The sequence below is a fragment of the Dysidea avara genome, chromosome 9, assembly GCF_963678975.1.
Source record: "Dysidea avara chromosome 9, odDysAvar1.4, whole genome shotgun sequence".
NCBI lineage: Eukaryota > Metazoa > Porifera > Demospongiae > Dictyoceratida > Dysideidae > Dysidea > Dysidea avara.
In genome coordinates this window covers 557,187-578,711 of record NC_089280.1, presented here as the reverse complement: position 1 = coordinate 578,711, position 21,525 = coordinate 557,187, and the positions used below count along the sequence as shown (strand labels likewise).

The 21,525-nt window shown below is 41.1% G+C and overlaps 4 protein-coding genes across 4 annotated transcripts in view; 2 read left to right on the top strand and 2 right to left on the bottom strand.

Moving 5' to 3' along the window:
* Positions 1-190: 190 nt before the first annotated feature.
* LOC136266218 (collagen alpha-1(II) chain-like) lies at positions 191-13,616 on the top strand. Its single transcript, XM_066061226.1, has 64 exons — positions 191-492; positions 1,015-1,508; positions 1,563-1,682; positions 1,730-1,783; positions 1,836-1,928; positions 1,975-2,049; positions 2,099-2,179; positions 2,227-2,280; positions 2,616-2,723; positions 2,772-2,825; positions 2,874-2,927; positions 2,983-3,036; positions 3,087-3,131; positions 3,183-3,236; positions 3,285-3,329; positions 3,380-3,433; positions 3,483-3,581; positions 3,875-3,919; positions 3,975-4,127; positions 4,178-4,285; positions 5,532-5,585; positions 5,635-5,688; positions 5,742-5,786; positions 5,841-5,894; positions 5,942-5,986; positions 6,033-6,086; positions 6,131-6,184; positions 6,284-6,337; positions 6,383-6,436; positions 6,489-6,587; positions 6,637-6,681; positions 6,738-6,791; positions 6,837-6,890; positions 6,940-7,047; positions 7,097-7,150; positions 7,200-7,253; positions 7,306-7,359; positions 9,361-9,411; positions 9,462-9,515; positions 9,568-9,621; positions 9,671-9,724; positions 9,775-9,828; positions 9,873-9,980; positions 10,030-10,083; positions 10,134-10,241; positions 10,295-10,402; positions 10,452-10,505; positions 10,863-10,913; positions 10,964-11,017; positions 11,068-11,121; positions 11,559-11,612; positions 11,664-11,717; positions 11,762-11,815; positions 11,871-11,906; positions 11,958-11,975; positions 12,046-12,063; positions 12,130-12,147; positions 12,203-12,220; positions 12,350-12,424; positions 12,480-12,612; positions 12,831-12,940; positions 12,994-13,056; positions 13,115-13,285; positions 13,336-13,616. The coding sequence occupies exons 1-64, from the start codon at positions 348-350 to the stop codon at positions 13,468-13,470; spliced, it is 4,794 nt and encodes a 1,597-aa protein (XP_065917298.1). The 5' UTR covers positions 191-347; the 3' UTR covers positions 13,471-13,616.
* LOC136266223 (uncharacterized) lies at positions 13,123-16,563 on the bottom strand. Its single transcript, XM_066061234.1, has 3 exons — positions 16,285-16,563; positions 15,259-15,423; positions 13,123-13,823 (listed from the first exon to the last, which is right to left on the bottom strand). The coding sequence occupies exons 1-3, from the start codon at positions 16,501-16,503 to the stop codon at positions 13,674-13,676; spliced, it is 534 nt and encodes a 177-aa protein (XP_065917306.1). The 5' UTR covers positions 16,504-16,563; the 3' UTR covers positions 13,123-13,673.
* Positions 16,560-18,238, top strand: LOC136266225 (E3 ubiquitin-protein ligase PPP1R11-like). The gene is made up of 3 exons (XM_066061236.1): positions 16,560-16,749; positions 16,875-16,974; positions 18,009-18,238. The coding sequence occupies exons 1-3, from the start codon at positions 16,681-16,683 to the stop codon at positions 18,158-18,160; spliced, it is 321 nt and encodes a 106-aa protein (XP_065917308.1). The 5' UTR covers positions 16,560-16,680; the 3' UTR covers positions 18,161-18,238.
* The window catches only part of LOC136266219 (ribosome biogenesis protein BMS1 homolog), a 23,278-nt gene continuing 19,880 nt past the window's right edge, over positions 18,128-21,525 (bottom strand). The window contains exons 9-13 of the mRNA XM_066061227.1: positions 20,356-21,284; positions 19,875-20,055; positions 19,764-19,825; positions 18,901-19,530; positions 18,128-18,324 (exon numbers count right to left, since the gene is read on the bottom strand). Of these exons, the coding sequence (XP_065917299.1) occupies positions 18,184-18,324; positions 18,901-19,530; positions 19,764-19,825; positions 19,875-20,055; positions 20,356-21,284 (1,943 nt within the window). The 3' untranslated portion in view covers positions 18,128-18,183. The remainder of the gene's footprint in view (positions 18,325-18,900; positions 19,531-19,763; positions 19,826-19,874; positions 20,056-20,355; positions 21,285-21,525) is intronic.

Genomic DNA, 21,525 nt, shown 5'->3' with positions numbered 1-21,525 from the left:
TGACATTCTAATGAGCCGAACGGCGCGCGTCCATTGTTACTCTTATGTATAGTATGTGTAATTGAGAATGGAGTTTGTGGTATGGGGAATGGAGATAATACAACCCAGCTGTTCTGTGGCTGATGAGATTCCTGCGGGTAGCCACGATGCGGCTAGCTGCGAACAATGAGCCGGGAGCCACTCGATGCTGCAAAGGGACGAACAATAGAGTATTGTTTGCACCAGGCTGCACCTGATTTGATGCCCACCGTGGCTGCTTTTCAGGTCTCCTTCTTATCATAACAATTGTCTATATTAGAGTAGCCAGTAGCGAGTTAGCCTCGCTGGTAGGCTAATCATAAAGTAGGATGACGCGAGCAAGCATCGCGTTGATAGTCGTTACTGTGCTGCTAAGCGCGTGCCATGGCGCTGTAACTCAGTTGGACAACACCGACTTCCTGCACACAGATGATGAAGCAGAGGTGCAGGAGTTGTGCAAGAGTCTACCCTCAGGTATTGAGCTAGCTAATGCTGTATATGGTCACGTGATATGTTAATATGCTCCAACACGCACACACATACAGCACCCACACAAAGTGTATAGATAAGCATACTAGCTTGAGACTTTGTTAATGTCATGCTACAGCAGTAGTTGCACAATGATGTGTGGTGTGATCAGAATGTTTGTGTGTGCAAATGGTGAGAGCACTGACCTGGGGTAATTGCAAGGTCCATAGTTCAATTCTTGAGTTGTTCTTCAATGAGCCATAGTACCCAGTTGGAGCTGGGGAAGCAATAATCCTGTCCATGCCACAATGGGTGAGTCTATGTAGGGTTTCAGGTTCCCACACCTTTACCCATGAAACATGGTATAGTCTGGGAGAATTATGCTGTGGCACTGACCATTTGAGCAGTGTACAAATCACCCCAGTCAGCTGGATGAACCAAGTGTGTGTGTGTGTGTGTGTGTATGTGCCATTATTTACAAAGTAGAATACAATGTCTATTACAAGGTTACACCAAATCTGATTACAGGATCATATGATTTTGTCATGAGCTCAGTATTAGCTGATGTTCCTGATGGGGTCAACCTAGCTGGTGATGATTACTGGAACCCAGCATTCAAAATTGCACCCAACACCAAAATTGTAACTAATGATGTTACCATCTGCTCGGAGAAATACGCCAGCCAATACTCCATACTGACTAAATTTCAATTAGTAGACACACCCAGCAGAGTCACTCTTCTTAACGTCACATCAAACATGGGAGTGGAACTAGCCGTCTCTCTAGAAACAGACAACATGGAAGTTGTGTTTGAATGTCTAAGCTTATTGGTTAGATTTCCACTGCGCAGCGGTAGCATGGAGGCAGGCCAGTGGCACATGATGAGTATCAGTGTTCTACAAACTAGTTTGTCGTTATTCGTTGACAACACACTGGTACACAACGTGGACATTGATAAGGAGCAGTCGTGTCTCTTGTCTTGTGATAAGAAGGAAGTAGTCACTGGACACTCTCCAAATGAGGTGGGTGTGGCTGCTAATGCTATGCTAGCACACCTACCATTGTCCCCTTTAAAGGTGTTTGTACAACAACTCACACTGGTACCACTGGCTGAAGCTGCTTCTGAACAGAATCTCTACACTTACGGGAAGTGTTCTCATCACAGGACACTGCGTCAAGCAGTTGGCAGTGGAATGGTATTAATGGTTGTTACAATATACCATCTTTTAGTGTGTGTTGTTAGGTTATTGGACTTCCCGGAGAGAAGGGCTCCAAGGGATTGAGTTTTCCTGGAGAGGTATATCATGTGTGGTGTTTGCATATGGTCATTGTTATGTATGGAACAACAGCAAGGACCTCTCGGCCCAACTGGCAGGGAAGGTAACATTGGTATACAAGGAAGACCAGGAAGAAATGGTGACCGGGGTAGACCAGGCCAGAAGGTACCCAGTAGCCTTGATACACAACACTTACTCAAATTGTCCATAGGGTAAGGAAGGTATTGAAGGAAGACGTGGTCCTCCTGGAGTACCTGGACCAATAGGGCCACTTCTGTTTGCACCTGTAAGTTTTCATCAGTGTAGCCATGACGTGTTGATGATAACACTTGTAGGGATTATACGGTACGCTTATTGACTCTAATAACAACAAAGGACCCATCAGTTCTTTGAAAGAACCGCTACCACAACCAATGGTATCCATAGTAACACTATCAGATCAGATTGTTATATATGTAACCAGGGTAACCCAGGAATACCAGGTGCTGAGGGAGCTGTTGGACCTCTAGGACCACCGGTAAGTCATACATGCACCAACTCTGTAATGGACACTTGGTACTGTAAAGTTTTGTCCCATTAATTCCTTTGTCAGTGGTCAGAGGTAAACATTGAGCCAAAAACCAAAGCCCACAAAGTATTAGATAACACAATAATTATGGTACAATGTGAATGCAAAATGGCTCACACACTCAGACAATTTTTCTTAGCTCCAGTTCAGTTTTGTGGCTATTGCATTTTTTAAAGTGATGTTCATGAAGTATCACATGACCAAAGCCTCTGTCATTATAACACTTGTTTTCCATTAATTGCTGGAGAAATTAAGGGAGGATTGTGTTTCTACCTGTATTGTAGGGTGCTCAAGGATATGTTGGCTGGCCTGGAGTTGATGGTGATGAAGGACCGGTTGGTCCTAGTGGACCACCCGGCCCTACTGGTGTACCAGGACCTGATGGAGAGAGCGTGAGTGAAGCTAGACCAAGTCAGCTGTTACATACAGTATTGCTGTAGGGACCAAAAGGCTCTAGAGGGAAGGATGGAGTGCAGGGCAAAAGAGGAGAACAGGTTAGCATGTGGTATGCAATATGCAGTTTGGAATTTGCACTGTTTTAGGGTGACAGGGGGGCTGAAGGTTCCAGGGGTTTACAAGGCGAACATGGACACCCGGTAAGTCATACCATTATTGTAACATTATAATGTTACATATATCGCATGTTTGTAGGGTAACCGTGGTGATTTTGGAATCTCTGGATTGCGGGGCAATGATGGCAAAGCTGTAAGGTTATCTGCATATCATAATTAATGCTATCATGGTCTTGTTGTTAGGGATTACCAGGACGCAATGGTATTATTGGACCTCCAGGACTTTTGGTTAGTTAGTGAGTTTGTCTGGTGGATATTAGTTGGAAAACTTTGCTATAGGGTGTTCCTGGACCTGAAGGTCAAAGAGGTATTCCCGGAACTCCAGGAAATCCCGTAAGTATAACAATCATATTATGTCATGTGGTAGTGACACATATTTAGGGTGATGCTGGTGTACCTGGCCCTCCTGGTCACCGTGGCATTGTGGTGAGTGTTGAGCACTCGTCTTGTACCAAATGGTTTATGAGTTACCGTAGGGTGATCGTGGTATACAAGGTCCCCCAGGCTTTCCGGGAATTTCCGGCTCACCTGTAAGCTGCACTCTCTTTATAAGGCATAATTATTGTAATCAACTTGTAGGGTGAATTTGGCATAAAAGGTCAATCAGGCACTACAGGATTAGCTGGACCACCTGGTCTGAATGGTAACCCTGGAGCAAGAGGAGCTAATGGACGACAAGTAAGTGCTAAATTGTGCAAATGATAGTAGTGGGAGAGGGGCTATTGAAAACTTAAGCAACAGCCAAGGGGCTTATTGTGATGCAAACTGCATCCACTGTACAGTGGAGACTAGTTAAGATATGAATGAATATCGGCTCATATTTACTGCTATAAACAGATTTCCAGTAAAACTTGTGTTGTTCTTATTTTTGAAGAGGTTTGTATTGTGTTCTTAATACGGACTCCTTTAAGAGGGGTTCCTTCCTTTGTGGGGATACTTCGTAAATCATTGATTGATGTATTATTTCACAGGGCCCACAAGGACCACCTGGAATAGATGGCAGAAAAGGACCGTTTGTAAGATACATCACATGATGGAGTGCTCATCCTTTACTGGTTGTCATGGTTACAGGGTGATGATGCACTGCAGGGGATCCAAGGATTTGAAGGAGCCCAGGGAGAACCTGGCCCTGCCGGCAATCAAGGAACACTGGGTCGCCGTGGTAAAGCTGGCGTTAATGGATTCCCTGGTGGTTATGGCCTGAAGGGATTAAAGGGACAAAAAGTAATGACAGTATTCAGTGATGGAATGTGGTCACTGCTTGTTGTGTTAAGGGTTTGATAGGTCCTCCTGGACCTGAGGGACGAAATGGATTCAATGGTGGAGAAGGAGGAAGAGGAACTACTGGCCCCCCAGGACCCAGTGGGCCTACAGGATTTAGGGTGAGTGTCTTGTATTCTAGTGATGTGTAGTATACTGTTTATTGGATGATATAAGGAAAACACTAGTATAGGGACCATACCACTGAAACAAATATATTGTGTGCCCCTAATGTCTTTTTTTTTAATTCAATGATTGAAATAGGGTTTAGCTTTACACTTACTTGGCATCAAAGTGACCAATTGATGTTAAGAGCTTTATCAGAACATGTGATATTAATTGTTATTGAACTAGCTGTGTTAACATCCCTTCTTGTAGCTACTATGTGGCTTATAATTTGACATGTCTACTGAGTGCAGTATAATTTGTTTTACTGATTGACCCATTTTTTTCTTGTAACAAGATCTGAGCAACTACAACTATTGGCACAACTTTACACGGATATCCTTACCACAAGTGGCACAAAAGAAAGTCATTACACTGTGTACCATGATATTCCACAACCTATGTCCTCACAAACGCCTACAGTGTGTGGTTTGATCATGGTAAACACTCAAGTGTTAAATTGTTGTTGGTAGCCACAATTCCTTATATAGAGGGTTGCTATGATAGAAAGTGTTGTCACCAATAACCAATCAAATGATTGGTCCATAATAAAGAAGGGTCTTGGTGATCTAGTTACTATGTAGGCTTGTGAGCATGTCTGATAGATCATAGTCTCTCTACTAGCAGCCAGTGTAACCCAAACAGGTCTGTATTGCCTGCTAACTGGATCTGTACAGCGTAAACTGTGGGTAGGAAATTAAAAATAGTGTTGTGATTTAGCTCTTTCCAACATAGCAAGCTGTGCCTAGATGGAAAATTAAACTGCTAACATTTCCCTCAACTGGCCAGATCATGTATAAACACGAAGGTTGCACCATTCAATGATATACTAACAGTCCGGGCGTATAACTACTGTTGAATCAAACTGGCTTTCTCAGGGAGAAATGTTGTGCAAGTCTTGCAAGTTCTTGCATGGAAAATGTTCCTTTTCTTGCGCAAGTGTATAGATTGCAAATCTTGCAAAATTCTTGCAGGAGTCCCAAGTCGCTTGCAAGTCATATTACCCTGGGTGAAGGTTTGTAGTGCAGAATTTATCAAGTTTAATGGTTATACTATAGTCATAAAATAGTCAGTTTTAGTCATAAAATCACATTTACCATCTAAATAACTATATATGGTGGTAAACATTTGTATACAAGTTCCTAAGCAAGTAATCAATGTTACCTGTATACACCTTGTAGTACTGTATTGTCTACTGTGTAGGGAGATATTGGATTACCTGGACCACCAGGATTTGATGGAACACCTGGCCAACAAGTAAGACTTGTTCTGCCTGTTAATGTTGTTGTCATGGTGACGTATACAGGGACAAGATGGAGAGCCAGGACCTGATGGTCAAGAGGGCACACCTGGTAACAGGGTTAGTAGCCATGTGATCAACATGTGATATATACACAACCACCTTAATTACAGGGTGTACCTGGAGTCCCTGGTAATTCAGGTCCAAATGGAAGAAGAGTATGTGACATCATATCTTACTATATATGGTAGTGTGTTATGTTACCATGTTAGGGAGATACTGGTCCATCTGGTTTCCAAGGAAGACCTGGTTCTGCTGGTGAACCTGTGAGTATTCTGATTGGTTAGAATTGTGTTGTAATGTGATCTGTCAGGGTAACACAGGAGATGCTGGGCCCCCAGGAACGCCTGGAGAACCAGTAAGAATTATTACATCATGATACAATTACATCGCCATCATGTTAGGGATTAAGTGGACAATCTGGAGTGGAAGGAGTACCAGGAGAGCAAGGGCTTAGAGTAAGTTAAGAGTCTTCTTGTTTCTAAGTGACCAATTGTTGTAGGGTCCCCAAGGTGACCCTGGTCAAGATGGTGTGAGAGGACCTAATGGAGCTCCTGTAAGTGTGTCCTCTGTGTGTGCGCGTGCGTGTGTGTGTTGTATTGGGTGTATGTGTCTAATGTGTTTTCATATCGTCGATTGTGTTGTCATGTCATAGGGTGAACAAGGCAGAGATGGTCGTGATGGTGAGCCAGGAGCACCTGGCCAAACTGTAAGCATTACTAGTGGGTGTGGCTTGTAATCACATGATCCGCAGGGTGACAGTGGAGACCGAGGCAGACAGGGTGGAACAGGAAGAGGAGGTCTAGATGTATGTACCATTACGCAATGTTTACACCTCATAACATACTCTACACATGTAGGGAGAGGCTGGTCCTCAAGGAGTACGAGGTAGTCCTGGTAATGATGGAGATGCTGGACATGTTGGTAACCAAGGAGAAAGAGGATTACGTGGCCCTCAGGTATGCTGTTACCATGACAACAGTTGAGTGACAACATCATAACATACAGGGTGCTAAAGGTGAACGTGGATCACAGGGATATCAAGGAGTGGCTGTAAGTGTTATCATTGCTTCATCTCACCATAATTTCTATAATATATAATTTGGTAGGGATCAAAAGGTGAAAGTGGCTTACCTGGCGAGCAGGGCGTAGCTGGTGTACAAGTGAGTTACTGTTGCACTTTAGTGTGACATCATCCCCCACCCTAGGGAGTCAATGGTGACCCTGGCGCTGCCGGTATTCCTGGAACACCAGGCACTGATGTTAGTTATCATATACCACTACATCATCATTAATTGTGTGTTATAATAGGGAAAATCCGGAACTGATGGGATTAATGGCGTACCTGGTCAGAGAGGTACTGTCGGTCCGAAGGGACAGAAAGGTGACCAAGGTCGCCGTGGTAAAGATGGCACTAGGGTAATTAGTGTGATGTAAATCAACAATACATAATTGCTTGTTGTAATAGGGCCCCAGAGGTCCCGAAGGTAACCAGGGTACTACTGGGGTAAAGGGTAGTCAGGTAAGTAGACATCAGTAACCATGACTACCATACATCATAATAATTACAGGGACGTAGAGGAGACCTTGGATTAAGAGGACCATTCGGAGCAAAGGGAGAAAAGGTAGTGATGTGACTGAGGGAACATGTGTGTATCACATGTGTGTCATCTGTAGGGTATCAGAGGTATTCATGGTGAAGATGGAGAACAAGGAACTCCAGGACTTGCTGTGAGTAACATGTTATCAGACATGACTAATGGTAATAGAGTACAACTAGTAGTACTAATCATCACAAAGGGTAGAAATAACAATCAACGATTCATTATAGTTATTTTCTGCAAACTCCATTTATAGGCCAGGCATATTTACTTAATAATTTATGAATAGGAATCTATCTTCCAACTCTTACTACTGGTAATGTATTCCCTGCTGGTGTCAATCCTTGTATTTTAACAGCTGATGGAATTGTCAATGTTAAAATAAAAGACATTGATGATGCACAGATTAGCAGACAGTGGAATTAGTGTTAAAATTAACTAATTACGTTATGTGTGGAGAGTGTTTCAAGTATCAGCTAAGAAGATTGTATAACAAAGTGGCTATCATGTTACTGCGTATTGTTCTATACCACTGAACTGTGTAGGAAACACTTTACAGGTTATTTCTCATTCTTATTCTTATGAAAACTTTGTTGAAACTCCCTTTAGGATTTACAAATCACATTAGCATTTTGTTGAACCCTCAAAATTTCTTTGGTCTCGTGCACTTTCAAAACTTTTATCTGACACGCTTGTATGTTCTATTAGAGTAATTGTGTATCTAGTGAATAGACTATCTTCAAATGAAACAGTATCAATGAGAGCAGTTAGTGTTTCTATGTACTAAACGTTCCTGGGAGCTACCTATGGTGAAAGTTTATAAATGTGACTAGCTGAACAAAAACTGGTCAGTTTCAGCCTTTTATGATAAATAATCTTTGGAGCTACAGTGGAGACAGTTGGAGTGGCAAAAAATTCAATTTTTACAACGAAAATATAGCAAATAATAACCAGCACTTGATTAATTATATATCACAAGCTATGAAGATGGGACTTAGCTCAATCTGTTTACCCTAAATTGACATGTGGTATTCTTCCGTGTGCACAAAGAAGAAGGCCATCCAACAATTAAAGGTGACGGTGATAAACTTTATTTTTACCGCATTGTAAATAAACACCCATAACTCACTTGCTGTTAACAGGATTATCTGATGATATATAGATTTGAGCTTTGTTTCTCTGCGTACCAAAGCAATAAAACAGTGTGTAAATTTTTATATAGCACATGTCACATTATGAGTTGTCAGATACTCTAATAGAACAGTCAATCATATAACTGTCAATTATGACTTCACACGTTTTAATATTTATACCTTGATAATAATTCCATATGCTGCTGGTTAACTCTTTGTTACCGAAAAACTACTCAAGTAGCTTTAACATGTGTCCATTGTAATCCATCCATAGCGCCTTTGATCTGGTGGTTACAGAGCTGAAACCATTGTCATTTTATTCAGGGGGTCAAGGTGTTTTGAACGGTGTATCGTGTGAAGCCAAGTAAAGCAGCCAGGGAAACCAACACTGCTCACAACAATTATATAACACCTACTGGTTACACACCTGTGAAAAATCGGCCATAACTTTCGTCTCGGTGGTGGTATATGCCAGTCGAATACAGATTAAAAGACTACTGGTGTGATAGTGAGTTGATTGGTATAGGTGTCACAAGATGGTGGGTTGGCTTTTATTTTTGTGTCACGAAGAAATTTGCTTCGCTGCGTGTGAGTTCTGTGTGATGCTGTGAACTGTTAAGATGCCTGGGTAAGGGAGCTATGTTAACACTTGAGAGTGGCATTGTGTTCTTATGCTATAGTGTGTCATGGTATAAAGTATGTAATCACACCAGTATGATTAACCCACAACCATCACTAGCTATGTACTAACTATAGCCACACTGCTGAGAAACAACTTAAGTTGGAATTTTTGACTGGTCCAAGTGAACTACAGCTCAAAATATTCTAATAGAACAGACAGTGATATTTCTGTTAGAGTAAAGGTTATGTATTTGAACTATTCAATGATTTATTTATTTTTATAATGACGTTTAATGTCCGATGACCTTGCAGTTTTTCCTCCCCTAATTACCTGTAGTATGAGTAAGTGTGCTAATTAACGTGCCATTTTGTTACAGGGAACCACCGGACAAGCTTCAGGGGGTGAACAAGGCCCTAAGGGAGATCCTGTGAGTGTTTGTTACTATGGCTACACTATAACATGATGGGTATCATATAGGGTTTGACCGGTAGTCCAGGAACAGTCGGTTTTGCTGGCAGTGCTGGAAGACCAGTGAGTTATATTGTATTACTTTGTATACATGCTGATGAGGAGTGTTATGTAGGGACCTCGAGGTCGCAAAGGACAGAAGGGTGAATTTGGAGATCAAGGATATCGGGTATGTACTGCTGTCTTTGGATGGTTGAACACATGAACATCATCTCCAGGGAATCATTGGAATAGCAGGCTCTCCTGGTGAAATCGGAGCTCCTGGCTTTAAGGTAGATGTTATACTTGTGCTGTAACATGATTATTATTGTTGTGTTGTTAGGGACAACAAGGTCGTCAAGGAAGAGGTGGTGCACAGGGCAATCCCGGTGATAAGGTAAACAAGTAACATGAAGGTGTTGATGTTATCTGTAGCCTTAGGGTCCAGAGGGTGATATCGGAGTATCTGGTGAAGCTGGTGTTCCTGGACCCAAAGGAGAAAATGGTGAATTTGGTGTGAGGGGACCACCAGGCAACCCTGGAACTAATGTAAGGAGTTGTGTTAATGATGCCATAACATTGTCATGGTGATGTACAGGGAGCAAAAGGACAAGCAGGACCAGTTGGACCACCTGGTCCTCATGGAGCAACAGTAAGTGGTTGTGATGTTGTTGCTATTGTTGTTACCATGACAACTGTTAGGGAGGAATAGGTGGAATTGGTGCTCCAGGTCCAGAAGGTACTCGTGGTGAAAGTGGTAGACCAGGCAGAGATGGAAAGCCAGGCAGTCCTGGTGTATCAGGCAGACAAGTAAGGAGGAGCGTTTTGTCATATTAGCAGGTGTGATCATCACATGTACATAGGGTCTCCCAGGAATTCGAGGATCAAAGGGTCATAGAGGCCTTGATGGTGAAGTAGGTGGTCCTGGTGTGATTGGTCTTGATGGTGATTCAGGACCTAGAGGAGAACCGGTGGGTGTGGCTTTTACGGGGGAAGAAGTAAAGTCATATTGTTGTGCAGGGACAAAGAGGTGACCGTGGAGAGACTGGTGATGCTGGAGCCCCAGGAAGTACAGTAAGTGCTTAGTATATGACATCATATTGTGATGTAACATGACATCATATTGTGATTTAACATGATGTCATATTGTGATGTAGTATGACATCATATGTGACCGGATTTGCAAAAAGGGGTCTTCCACACACATCCAATTCTATGAACTTGAAAGACCATAACTTAAGTTTTATACAATGTACAAAGCTGAAACTTTCTACCTATGTTGTACTTATCACTAACCAAATTTCAAGTCAAAAGCTTATACTCTGAAGTTATGAGTCGCCCAAGTTAGTTAAATTAGATGTGTGTGGAAGACCCCTTTTCGCAAATCTGGTCACATATTGTGATGTTATATATCATATAATGACATGGTAGGGACGACAAGGTGGTCTAGGACCATCTGGCCCCCCCGGCACCGGAGCTCAGGTGAGTTACAGAAAAGGGCACAGAATGTGTAAACTAATACATTACAACAGGGTTTACCGGGAACTGGGGGTAGTAAAGGAAATCGAGGACCTATTGGACAAAGAGTGAGCAGCCATATTACCTGCTGATCAGTTGGAGTAATAACTTCTTATAGGGACCTCCTGGAGATGTAGGCCCAGAAGGTGTTAATGGGTTGAAGGGAGAAAGAGTAAGTGTGTGTGTGTGTGTGTGTGTGTGTATCAGGCAGACAGAGGAGGCCTCCTACTTGTTCACTTTTCATTACGCCCATGAACTAATGTAGCTATTGTAATCATTAGCCAACTTATGCTCTAATCAGTCACTCTAATAGAGCAGTCATTTAACTACTATAATTGAACTTTCATATTCTACTACCAGATCTGAAGATGTACCTATATACACATAGATCAGTCTTTTATTACTGATGTAAATACTTGTGCTGTATCCATCCTATTCCAGTACATAAAATGCTCTCAGATCTCAAATTTTCAGAGGGGCATCCCACACTAAAGTATGGTTGTTAATTTTTCCCCTAAATGACAGCTCACTCATGCTGATCTCCACCCCTGATGTGTGTGTGTTTGTAGCAACATGTAGCTGATAATGACTCTCTGTCTGTCACTATAGGGTAGACAAGGACCAAAAGGACCCAATGGTGATCGTGGAGCAACAGGACTAACTGTATGACTATTACTCAGTAACTATGTCTTCACACATTTTATACACACATAGGGTAGAGATGGCATTACTGGACTAGCCGGACCATCCGGACCTAAAGGAGAACCAGTAGGTGATTACATCATGTGACATCATGTGATCCCATATTGTAGGGTTTCATTGGTGATCGAGGCAATCCTGGACTAGATGGCTTTGTTGGTCTTCCGGTGAGTGATAGTCCTGTAACCATGCCAACCAACCAACCACACCCCTCCCCTATAGGGTTTCCTAGGAGCTGAAGGACTAAAAGGAACAACTGTGAGTTGATTATACTGTTGTCATGACAACTATTATTGGTGTCTATTGTAGGGTGGTGTAGGTCACGAGGTAAGTACAAGATCATGTGATATACCACGGATGTTTACTATTGTTGCTATGATGATGATCATGTTACTAGGGAACAATTGGACAACCAGTGAGTTACATTGTGTAATGTTTAACTGCCTGTTACATTTGTTTTCTATTACCATGGTAACATCAGGGACCGCCTGGACCTGCTGTGAGTCATGTTTCTATTAACAGAAAAATATTATTATCATTGTGTTATTGTGTAGGGTCCTCCTGGAGTTGATGTGAGTTTTGCTGTACTTGTATTTATTGACTGTGTAACCAGTACCCCTGACTGTGTAACTGTTACCCTTTCATGGTGTAACTGGCACCCCTTGACTATGTAACTGTTATCAATTTTGATTATTATGTAGGGCAAAGTTCCACCACAAGAAATAAAGTTCTTCCAGTCTCTAGGAATAAGTGTGACGTTTGACAATGTCCATGTGGTAAGTGCAAGTATTGTTACTGCTCACATGATGTCAGGTGATGCTACTGCCACAGGCTAGATCAGTGGTACGACAAGTTACAAGTATCAATCAAACAATAAACCTACTCAAGAAGCCAAATGGCACCGAGAACTTCCCTGCACCGTCGTGTTGTACGCTGAAGGACAATTATCCCGGAGTTAGAAGTGGTATGTTCACGAGGGATAGAGGGTTGGTCACCATGACGTACAATTATGTAACCAAGCATGACAAGTGAAGTTTAAGCATACACATTTTGTAAAATCAGTAGATAGATTGTGTAGCTATGAAGCATACAGCTAGGACACAATATTGTGTTGAGGTGAATCAAGATCACAATGACTTCCTCGTATCGATGAGGGAGAGAGTAACGTGTTCACTTGTACAGGATTATACTGGATTGATCCTAATGGTGGATGTGAGAAGGACGCAGTAAGAGTATGGTGTGACTTTGATGATGACAGCTATTGCAAAACATGTATTGAGCCTATGAAGAGGGTAGGCACGGGGTACTATATGGAGAGTATAAATGTAATTAGTGTTAATTGCAGGAATTACGTAGTAGAGATATTGACAATGATGATACTTATTACTTCAGTGATTTAGTTGGGAAGGTTTGTGGTGTAGTGGTTACTGTGAACTAGTCTACTGATCTAACGTGCTCCTCTCTAGTTTGAATATGATATTGATAAAGTACAACTACAGATGTTACAAGTTATCAGTGAGAAAGCTGAACAAGACGTCACCATCAGATTCAAGAAAGGTGACATTACTGGAGATCCAACATTCAAGACATCATACTCTAGAGTCATCAGTAGTGACTATGTTATACCATCAAAGAAAGTAAGGGTGGTGGTTACTATGGTAACATGTTATGTGTCACATGTATTTAGGGCAAATACACAATCAAGGCCACAGATTCAGAATATCTTCCGGTGAAAGATGGCAAAGTGTTCCTTGCAAATACAGCTAGAAATTCTGCAATAACTGTGAAGTTGGGCCCTGTCTGTTTCGGTGGCCTGTACTAACATCATGCCATCATATTATATATACAAGAACATTTTTTTACAAACTTATAATCTTCATTTGCTCCGACATGGTACACACACACCCACACACAAACTGCTAATGTTTTATTGTTAACAAGAGACCATAATTATTGTGTGTATTATAATATCATCGTCGTCACTGTCTGGTCCCACATGACACGATTATGGTGTTGGGTAGATTGTTAAGCAAACAGGTTAGTCTTCAACATCACTTGGATGAATTCCTCTAAGCTAACTAATCCATCACCATCACGATCTGCCTCCTCCATCATTCCTTGAAGATCAGCATCACTAAATTTCTCAGACACTTCCATACATATGGCCTTCAGGTCCTATAGTAAGAAGATTTGTTATCAACTACACAAGTTGGACATGTTCACTGGAGGGGTACTTTTGATATCGCGGATTGCACATCCATGGTCACCAATGTCTATGGTGTCACATGAAAATGGGCCAATGAGAATGAAATTTGAATGAAAGTCCTCACATTTGATTGGCTATTTGGTCGAATCCAAAAAAAAAATTATGACCACGGATGCGCAATCCGCAATAGCATAAGCCAGAAATTTTGGTGGGAAGAAGCTTTGATGAATTTGCTAGGATAACTAATACCAGACAAGCAATTTGGCAGATGTAATTAAGTTTGGCGAAACACTGCTCACTTGCCAAACTTTCCATCTATATAGTGGATACACCACAAGCCCGGAGTCTTGTTTCAAAGTGTATATTTCAAGCCAGTGAATGGTTTTGTGAGTATTTTATTGTGTTATAGATGTTGATCGACAACACTATCATAATAATATCATGAGGCGTTACTTGTAGGGACCTGGAGAATATGCTGGAATAACAGGTGGTGATCAGGAACAATGATTATTAGAGGTAATTAATTTTTACTTGCAGTATAAATTACTTGATCACTCTAATAAAGTAGTCTACCTGTTATGTGACTGCTCTATTAGAGTATCTGATGCTTTCTAGTGATTTCCTCTACATTTGCAGAAGACAATAGACGTAATTATCTGTATTTCAGGATAGATTATAATAGGGAGCATTTATAGCACAATAATATATACTCCATGGCTACCTAATTATTTGTTATTAAAATAGCTTGCATGAACCATAATTAGTTTATTTATTAAGGCTTAATAAAAAAAATTTGTCAACTCCCTAATAGCTGTATTCAGCCATCAATGATACTAATATTCACTGATTAGATTCAAGTAAGGAAAACAGCAGGACAACTGTAGTTGAGAAGCCAATAATAATTTATCATTCTGTAGTGTTGTGGACAATATGTGTTAGAGAGAGTTAGTGGCCTATGACATGTACCAGCTTACCTAGTGTAATGGACAGTTATGCTGTCTAGATGACTAGGATCAGTATTAGCAGGTCTTGTGTGCAACTGTAACTTGACTAACAAAACTACTACCTTTTGGGTGGCCAATTTTTAAAATGCAGAAATATTAATTTTATCAATTTAAAAAAAACAAACAAAAAAACAGATCTAATGGCTACCTTTACATCCCTAAAGGAAAATAAAGGCAGCAACAAAATAATAAACAAACTGGCTATTAAAAGACCACACAAAGTGGGGCTCCATATATACAGGCAGAAATTCCTCTATGTTATATCCGAACCCTTCAAGATAGTCACACATAATAAAATTGCAGCGTATCAGACAATGAATGTTATACCTCTTGGTAGCCAAGCATATATATGTAGACAGTCTCTTAGTATTCAACACATTGACGGTGTCTATGGTCTAACCTTGAGTGAAATATATCCATCACCATCTTTGTCCATCATACGGAACCCTGTGGACATCTCAGCATGAAGGTCTCGGCTGTGACCTTGTTTGTTGATGATCACTTGTTGAAACTCATCAAAGTCAATGTTCCCTGATCCATCAAGATCAACAGCTTTCATCATTGACTACAGTCAACAGAATACTACTGAGCATACTGCTCCAACTCTGGGGTATCGGATGATGTATGTACGTGTGTACACTAATACAAATGGGACCATGGACAAGTGTCCTGATTATCAAGGTGTCCTATTTAGTGAGGTGTCCTGATTTCAGGGGTCTAAATGTGCGTCTTAATACAAATGAAATCAGGGTGGATGAAATCTTGAAATTCTGTATTCAGAATTTCAAGAGTTTTGTTGATTTCATCCAGCCTTCAACCACCACCAAATCTTCTATTCGACAGACTTTTGACGATGCTGCTAAGGCGTGTATATTCTGCTCACAGAAAATTTTCTTGGCCAGGAATTGCAGTGAGTGGACAGCATAGTTATGTGTAATAATTCTATTATTGTATGTAGGTTTAGGGTTTTGTTTGTTTGTTTAACTTTGCCGTGCCCACACATCCAAGGGGTAGTCACCTCCACACCACCAATTGATGCACTTGCGACCGGGATCAAGATTTAATCAAGTGATCAATGGGGTATTTTTGCAGTGAATCAAGCGATCAAGGCGTCCACAAAAGTGGCGATCAAGAACCTTTGGAAAGCTAACGTTGGGCAACACGAGAAGCTTTTACGGTTGACTATCAAGAATCAAGGCTCTTGGAAAGATGAAATCAAGTGATCAAGGCAATATTTTGTCGATCAAACTTTTTGATTCCGGTCGCGAGCGCATCAATTGGCGGTATGGAAGTGACTACTCCTTTACATCTCTTTTAAGAGTCTGGCTGTGGTTGCACGAGACCGAGGTCTCATCATACTGTAATGTATTTACATGTTCCCTCATTTAATAATGATGGTTCTCTCTCTTGGACAACTACCACTTACTTCAATAGTCCTTGAAGACACTTTAAACCCCAAACAGCGCATCGCTCTCTTCAGTTCGTTACGGTCAATGTATCCATTACTGTCAACATCGAACACGTCAAATACGATCTTCAGGTCTTTAACTTCTTGTTCAGATAATGGGTGACTTATCTTGCGAGCGCTACCACTTCTACGCTGTGAGGCCGCCTCGAGTTGTGCCGGCGAGTTGCTACCACTCATCGTATTAGAGGTGTCAGCCACACCTTGGATTATCACGTGAGTATCACGATATTTGTTACACGGAGTAACGGATATTATCGCATCACAATACAAAGTTCAGCAAGTGGGTTCAAACCGGGGTTCAAATACACTGAATTACAAGCCAGGGAAGGATTAACTCGCTGTGTGGATGCCGAAATGGCTTGTTCAACGATGAACTCAGAGTCTGTGTCGCTCACGGACACTCAACAAACTAGCAATGAGCAGGTAGGCGAGTAATATGTCGTACCGCCCTTTAAAAGTGTTGTATGAAGCGTCCTTGTCGTCTCTAAGGTATAATCAGTGTATACTCCATAGTGATAATAGTGGTTATATCATGTACCATCTTATAGACATTGTTAGTAACACTACACAAACCGAAGACAGATAAGGTGGTACATTGGGATGAAGAAGTGGTGGACAATGAACATATGGGGAAGAAGGCGTCTAAATGTTAGTATGATATTGTTTTTAAAGGGAAGACTGTTCTATACAAAAATATTGCTTTTCAGCAGTGCCATGACAAACACAGTTATTACATACACATAATTATATACTGACATAAATTTTGACTTATATAATGATTTAAAATCCTTGCTACGTACAGTGTGGGATTTAGCAAGTTTCAAATTTGTGTACCACGAAAATAAGAACTGTTATGAGGTGGTCAATTGTACTCTGATCTGTCCAGACATTCCAAGTGTCAAATATTATTATTTTGATAGTAAAGTTACAAAGTGAAGTGGTGTTACTCTAGATCTAAAATAGCCTCTATGATCCCTGAATGTAGTAGAGTGATTTTTGAATTTACTTTAGTCAGAATTATCTTGACCATTGACCTGATCCCATTCACTCACACTGCTATGGGAGAACAGCTTGGCCAGTCATAGAGTGACCCCTTTATTGGAGTACAGAGTATCACCTCTTGTCACTAGTGTTATCAGTGTATGTGGTATATGATAGGTTGACCTACTAAGTATTGACTCAGTCATCTTGACCTGTGATCTAAAAGATAATATTTGTGGTGTATGCACTTGCACAGTTATCATTCAATCTTCTACATTTTTTAAACTCCAGGTGTTTACTATCTGAGGAGAATATATACACTGATAATACAAACATAATTCAAACTTTGAAATAGTTTAGTTAGCAATGTCTAACTCTTCTCACAACCAATTGCTATTTCTCTTGCTGACTTGCCAACAAGTATGTGTCAACATGTAGTGAGTGGCCTTGTCCCTTCTAATACTAGGACTACACAGTGCAGCGATAGGAAGTACATTGGTCTATAATTTCATGATGGCTAAATACAGCTATTCTACGTGGGGTCATAAACATGTTAGAATACAAAACTCTCATCTCATGTGCATCACACGTGTCATTAGACAGCCCATGGTAATTTCTTGTACTATATGGTACAGCCCATGTAGTAACGCACATTATACTGTTACTATCATAGCCCATAATAACACTCTATCCCTCTACAGGTTGTTGTATTTATCATAAACCACAAAACTTTGGAGATTCATCATCTTCAAGTGATGATAGTGACAACACAGATAGCGACAAATGTGGTTGTCATGAACACCGAGTGGCAAGGAAGAGGTTTAAGAAGAAACCACATGACAATAACAAATGAAAATGATGTAATTATTATAAGTGTCATTTTATTGTGTCGGAAAATTGTTGGTAAAATTTTTTCTTTTCTTCTACCAGTCTCTTGGCTAACTTTGAAGCAGCTTCTTGTTTTGTGGTGAGAAATTTCTTCTGCTTGCTCCGCCTCTCTAACTTGCGCTGGTGCACCTGTAATGGAACGGTTATTATAGCAACAGTGAGTGATGACAATATTATACAGTTTGAACTATCCAGGAATTTAACTGTTCTACTGATTTGTTTGATAAAAATACTGTCCAAGAACAAATTTGGAAAGACCTTATATTTTTATAATGAAAGCACAATAATTAGCACTTGTGCTTGCATAGGCTGTAAGCATCTCGCAATTTATTGTCTTGTGTTACAACAAAAATCAACACAACAGGAGTGGAGAATAGTATCACAGCAAGGGTGTGTGGTCTTGCAGTTTGTTTACACTATACTCTTGTGATCTAGATGACCTCTACAAGGTTTCTTATGATGGTATGAAATTCATTCAGTATTCGTGTCATTGGTGTAAGGCAGATTCAACATTCACCTCCTATTTGTGATGTCATTGGTTGATTAGTGAAGTTGTGTTGACAGCTACCATCAATCATATTTTAATGGAAAGCACAACTTTGTCCATACAACTTGCCATCTCTCCAACTAATGACATCACAAATTAGAGGGAAGATAGTGATCTGTACAGGAGAGACTAATTGGGGTCCTGCCATATAAACTGACCTTGTTGCGATGGATTGTGGCAACCTGTTGCATCAAGGTTAAGATTTTCTTTTCTTTTGGCTCCAACACAACTGCCTTACGTTTGCGACCATCTTGTAATCTCTTCTGCTGGTACTTTGGTCTGCTCTTAAAGGGAAGTTGTCGCTGCAGTTGTGTAGGTATGTGTAGTGGGTTGAAGTGACGAGTCTCTCTGTTTATTGACTTGTAGGTTGAGTCTGGTTGTTGAGGTAATGAAATACCTTTCTCTCTTCGTACCACTCTGGTAAGTTTCATTGGAGCCCAGTCCCTTAACAAGCTTGTCACTGGATTGTATAGACGTGGTAGCTCTACAGGGAACCAGGTACGGCAAAACACAATGTCACTAGCAAGTATCTTGTCTTCAAATGTAGCACGAAATGCCCCTTCTGGTGTACGTAACATTTTCTTTATCTGTCCTCGTATACCAGACACTGTTCTAATAGATGCTCCCTCAAACTTGGCGACCTCTAGTGCTGATGTAAACATTCCTTTAATGAATGCCGTGTTCTTGAAGATCTTGTAAGGAGTACCAACAAGCCTTAGCTTCTTCACAACTGCTGGAGTCTTGTTAACACCAAGTACAACCCCAGTGGCTGCAATACGGAAGTCAGGCTGTATATTAAGGGGGTAATAATGTTATGAAGTAGACATCTCTATAATGGACACTTTGGGACCAAGAACTTAAGCTGTAATATAGAGGTTTTCCTCTTTCAGAGGTAAAAATGTATTAACCAGACCTGTTGGGACCAAAATTGTTGTCCTTATTATGGAGGTATTTTGTGTCCTTAATTTGGAGGGTTAGGTAAAATAAGGTTTCAGTGCATAATGATCAAAACACTCCTTACATCTTTGTACTCATCCAATGATGTCACGCCCACCAATCCTGTGCCTGGGGGAACTACTGGACCTGTTGAGGGATCACATGACATCAAGTGAGCATGTCAAGCCCCACCCACCATAGAACGTTGCAACACAATGCATGTGGTTAGGAGTATACTTGAGATATCTTAATCTCATATTGTGGTCCTGGGTACAGTACAATGGTATAGATTGGTAGCGTCGCCATCCCATTGATACAATAAGGGGATCACGTGACTTGAGCAGTTTACGATGCCACCTGTGTCGTTTAAGCCTCACCTGAATAGAGATACAATCGATATTAATTACTTAAGCCCCATATAATTCAAGGGTGATGACCCTGTCACTTAATAACTGTAAACTTTGATGGAACAAGGTTGCAAAATCTCAGTTAGATGGTTGCTCAGATCTAACTTAACTAAAAAATTATGATTCTTTCATTTCAAGTGATATGTACATCCCATCAAAGTTTCCTGCGCACTGAAGCAGGTGTGACATGGTTATAGAAAATTGATTAGTACTCACTGCTTGCTAGCCTGTAGCCCACCCCTCATCTACAAGTAGCCACACCCTTCTCACCTGCAGATAACTCAGCTGTTCTTCACCTGGTGATAACCCTCCGATGATTAATGGTTGTCGAGGATCAAACCTGTCAACCAGCTCACATGGGATTCCTTTGATCTCCATACGTACATAGCAGCCAGCAGGGAAGCCTTCTAATTGCCACCGTAGCTCATCCGGTAATCCCTCAAATGTGGTCTTGTTCAGTTCAGCTTGTGAAGCCATTTTCTGCTTCATCTCAGCGAAGTAATCGTTGTCCTTGTCGTCATAGGCAACATCAAACTGAGCTTTCTGCTGCTTTTTCTTTGCAACCAGCTCATCAGGGTCTGTCTCCATAGTAACCTCATCATCATCGTCATCATTATTGTTGTCATCAGAGTCAGCTTGTAGTTGCATGGCTGCATCATCATCACCCCATGAACCTGTCACAAAAAGCGATTTCAGTGCAGCAATCTCTTTGTCACCCCAGTGTAGGGGGGTAGTGGTGACACAACTGGTGTCATACTGGTGTAGTAGTCCTTTGTGTTCCTTGTGCTGCCGTAGTAGCACACCTCCACTCTCCTCCATGGGACTTTCCCCACCATCATCATCATTGGGGGTGTGGCCACATGTGCTAGTGATAGAGTAGATGAGACGTTGTAGTTTGATCTTTCTCCTTGACACCTTATTAGCTAATCCTTCCTTCCATCTCAGTGATGTGTCCTCATTTGAATCTTGATCAGTTGATCTTTCATCATCTGAGTCTTGATCACTTGATCCCTCTTCGTCTGAGCCTTGATCAGTCTCTTTGTCTGAATCCTGATCGATTGACCTTTCATCGCCTGACTCTTGGTCTTGATCAATTGATCTATCATCATCTGAGCTTTGATCTTGATCAGTTAATTGTTGGTCATCTTCCACTTTGTTTTTAGTATTTTGATCACTTGATTCCTCATTATCACTTGACACTACAAATAAACACAAACTACTAGAAACTCCAAGTGATGAAACTAGTGAGGTAGATCAAGGTGTAACACTAGTGATCACGGTGTACTACTAGTGATCACTGTGTAATACTAGTGATCACGGTGTAATACCAGTGATCACTGTGTAATACTAGTGATCACGGTGTAATACTAGTGATCACGGTGTAATACTAGTGATCACGGTGTAATACTAGTGATCACTGTGTAATACTAGTGATCACTG

Bases quoted from the DNA above. Each gene is read 5' to 3' on its own strand.
- LOC136266218 (XM_066061226.1), top strand. From the start codon at position 348: ATGACGCGAGCAAGCATCGCGTTGATAGTCGTTACTGTGCTGCTAAGC. The intron at 4,128-4,177 runs GTAATGACAGTA...TGTTGTGTTAAG, and splicing joins AGGGATTAAAGGGACAAAAA to GGTTTGATAGGTCCTCCTGG. The intron at 6,792-6,836 runs GTGAGTTACTGT...CCCCCACCCTAG, and splicing joins AGGGCGTAGCTGGTGTACAA to GGAGTCAATGGTGACCCTGG.
- LOC136266223 (XM_066061234.1), bottom strand. From the start codon at position 16,503: ATGAGTGGTAGCAACTCGCCGGCACAACTCGAGGCGGCCTCACAGCGT. The intron at 15,424-16,284 runs GTAAGTGGTAGT...TGTTGACTGTAG, and splicing joins TGTCTTCAAGGACTATTGAA to TCAATGATGAAAGCTGTTGA. The intron at 13,824-15,258 runs GTTAGACCATAG...TTCTTACTATAG, and splicing joins ATGGATATATTTCACTCAAG to GACCTGAAGGCCATATGTAT.
- LOC136266225 (XM_066061236.1), top strand. From the start codon at position 16,681: ATGGCTTGTTCAACGATGAACTCAGAGTCTGTGTCGCTCACGGACACT. The intron at 16,750-16,874 runs GTAGGCGAGTAA...ACCATCTTATAG, and splicing joins AACAAACTAGCAATGAGCAG to ACATTGTTAGTAACACTACA. The intron at 16,975-18,008 runs GTTAGTATGATA...ATCCCTCTACAG, and splicing joins GGGGAAGAAGGCGTCTAAAT to GTTGTTGTATTTATCATAAA.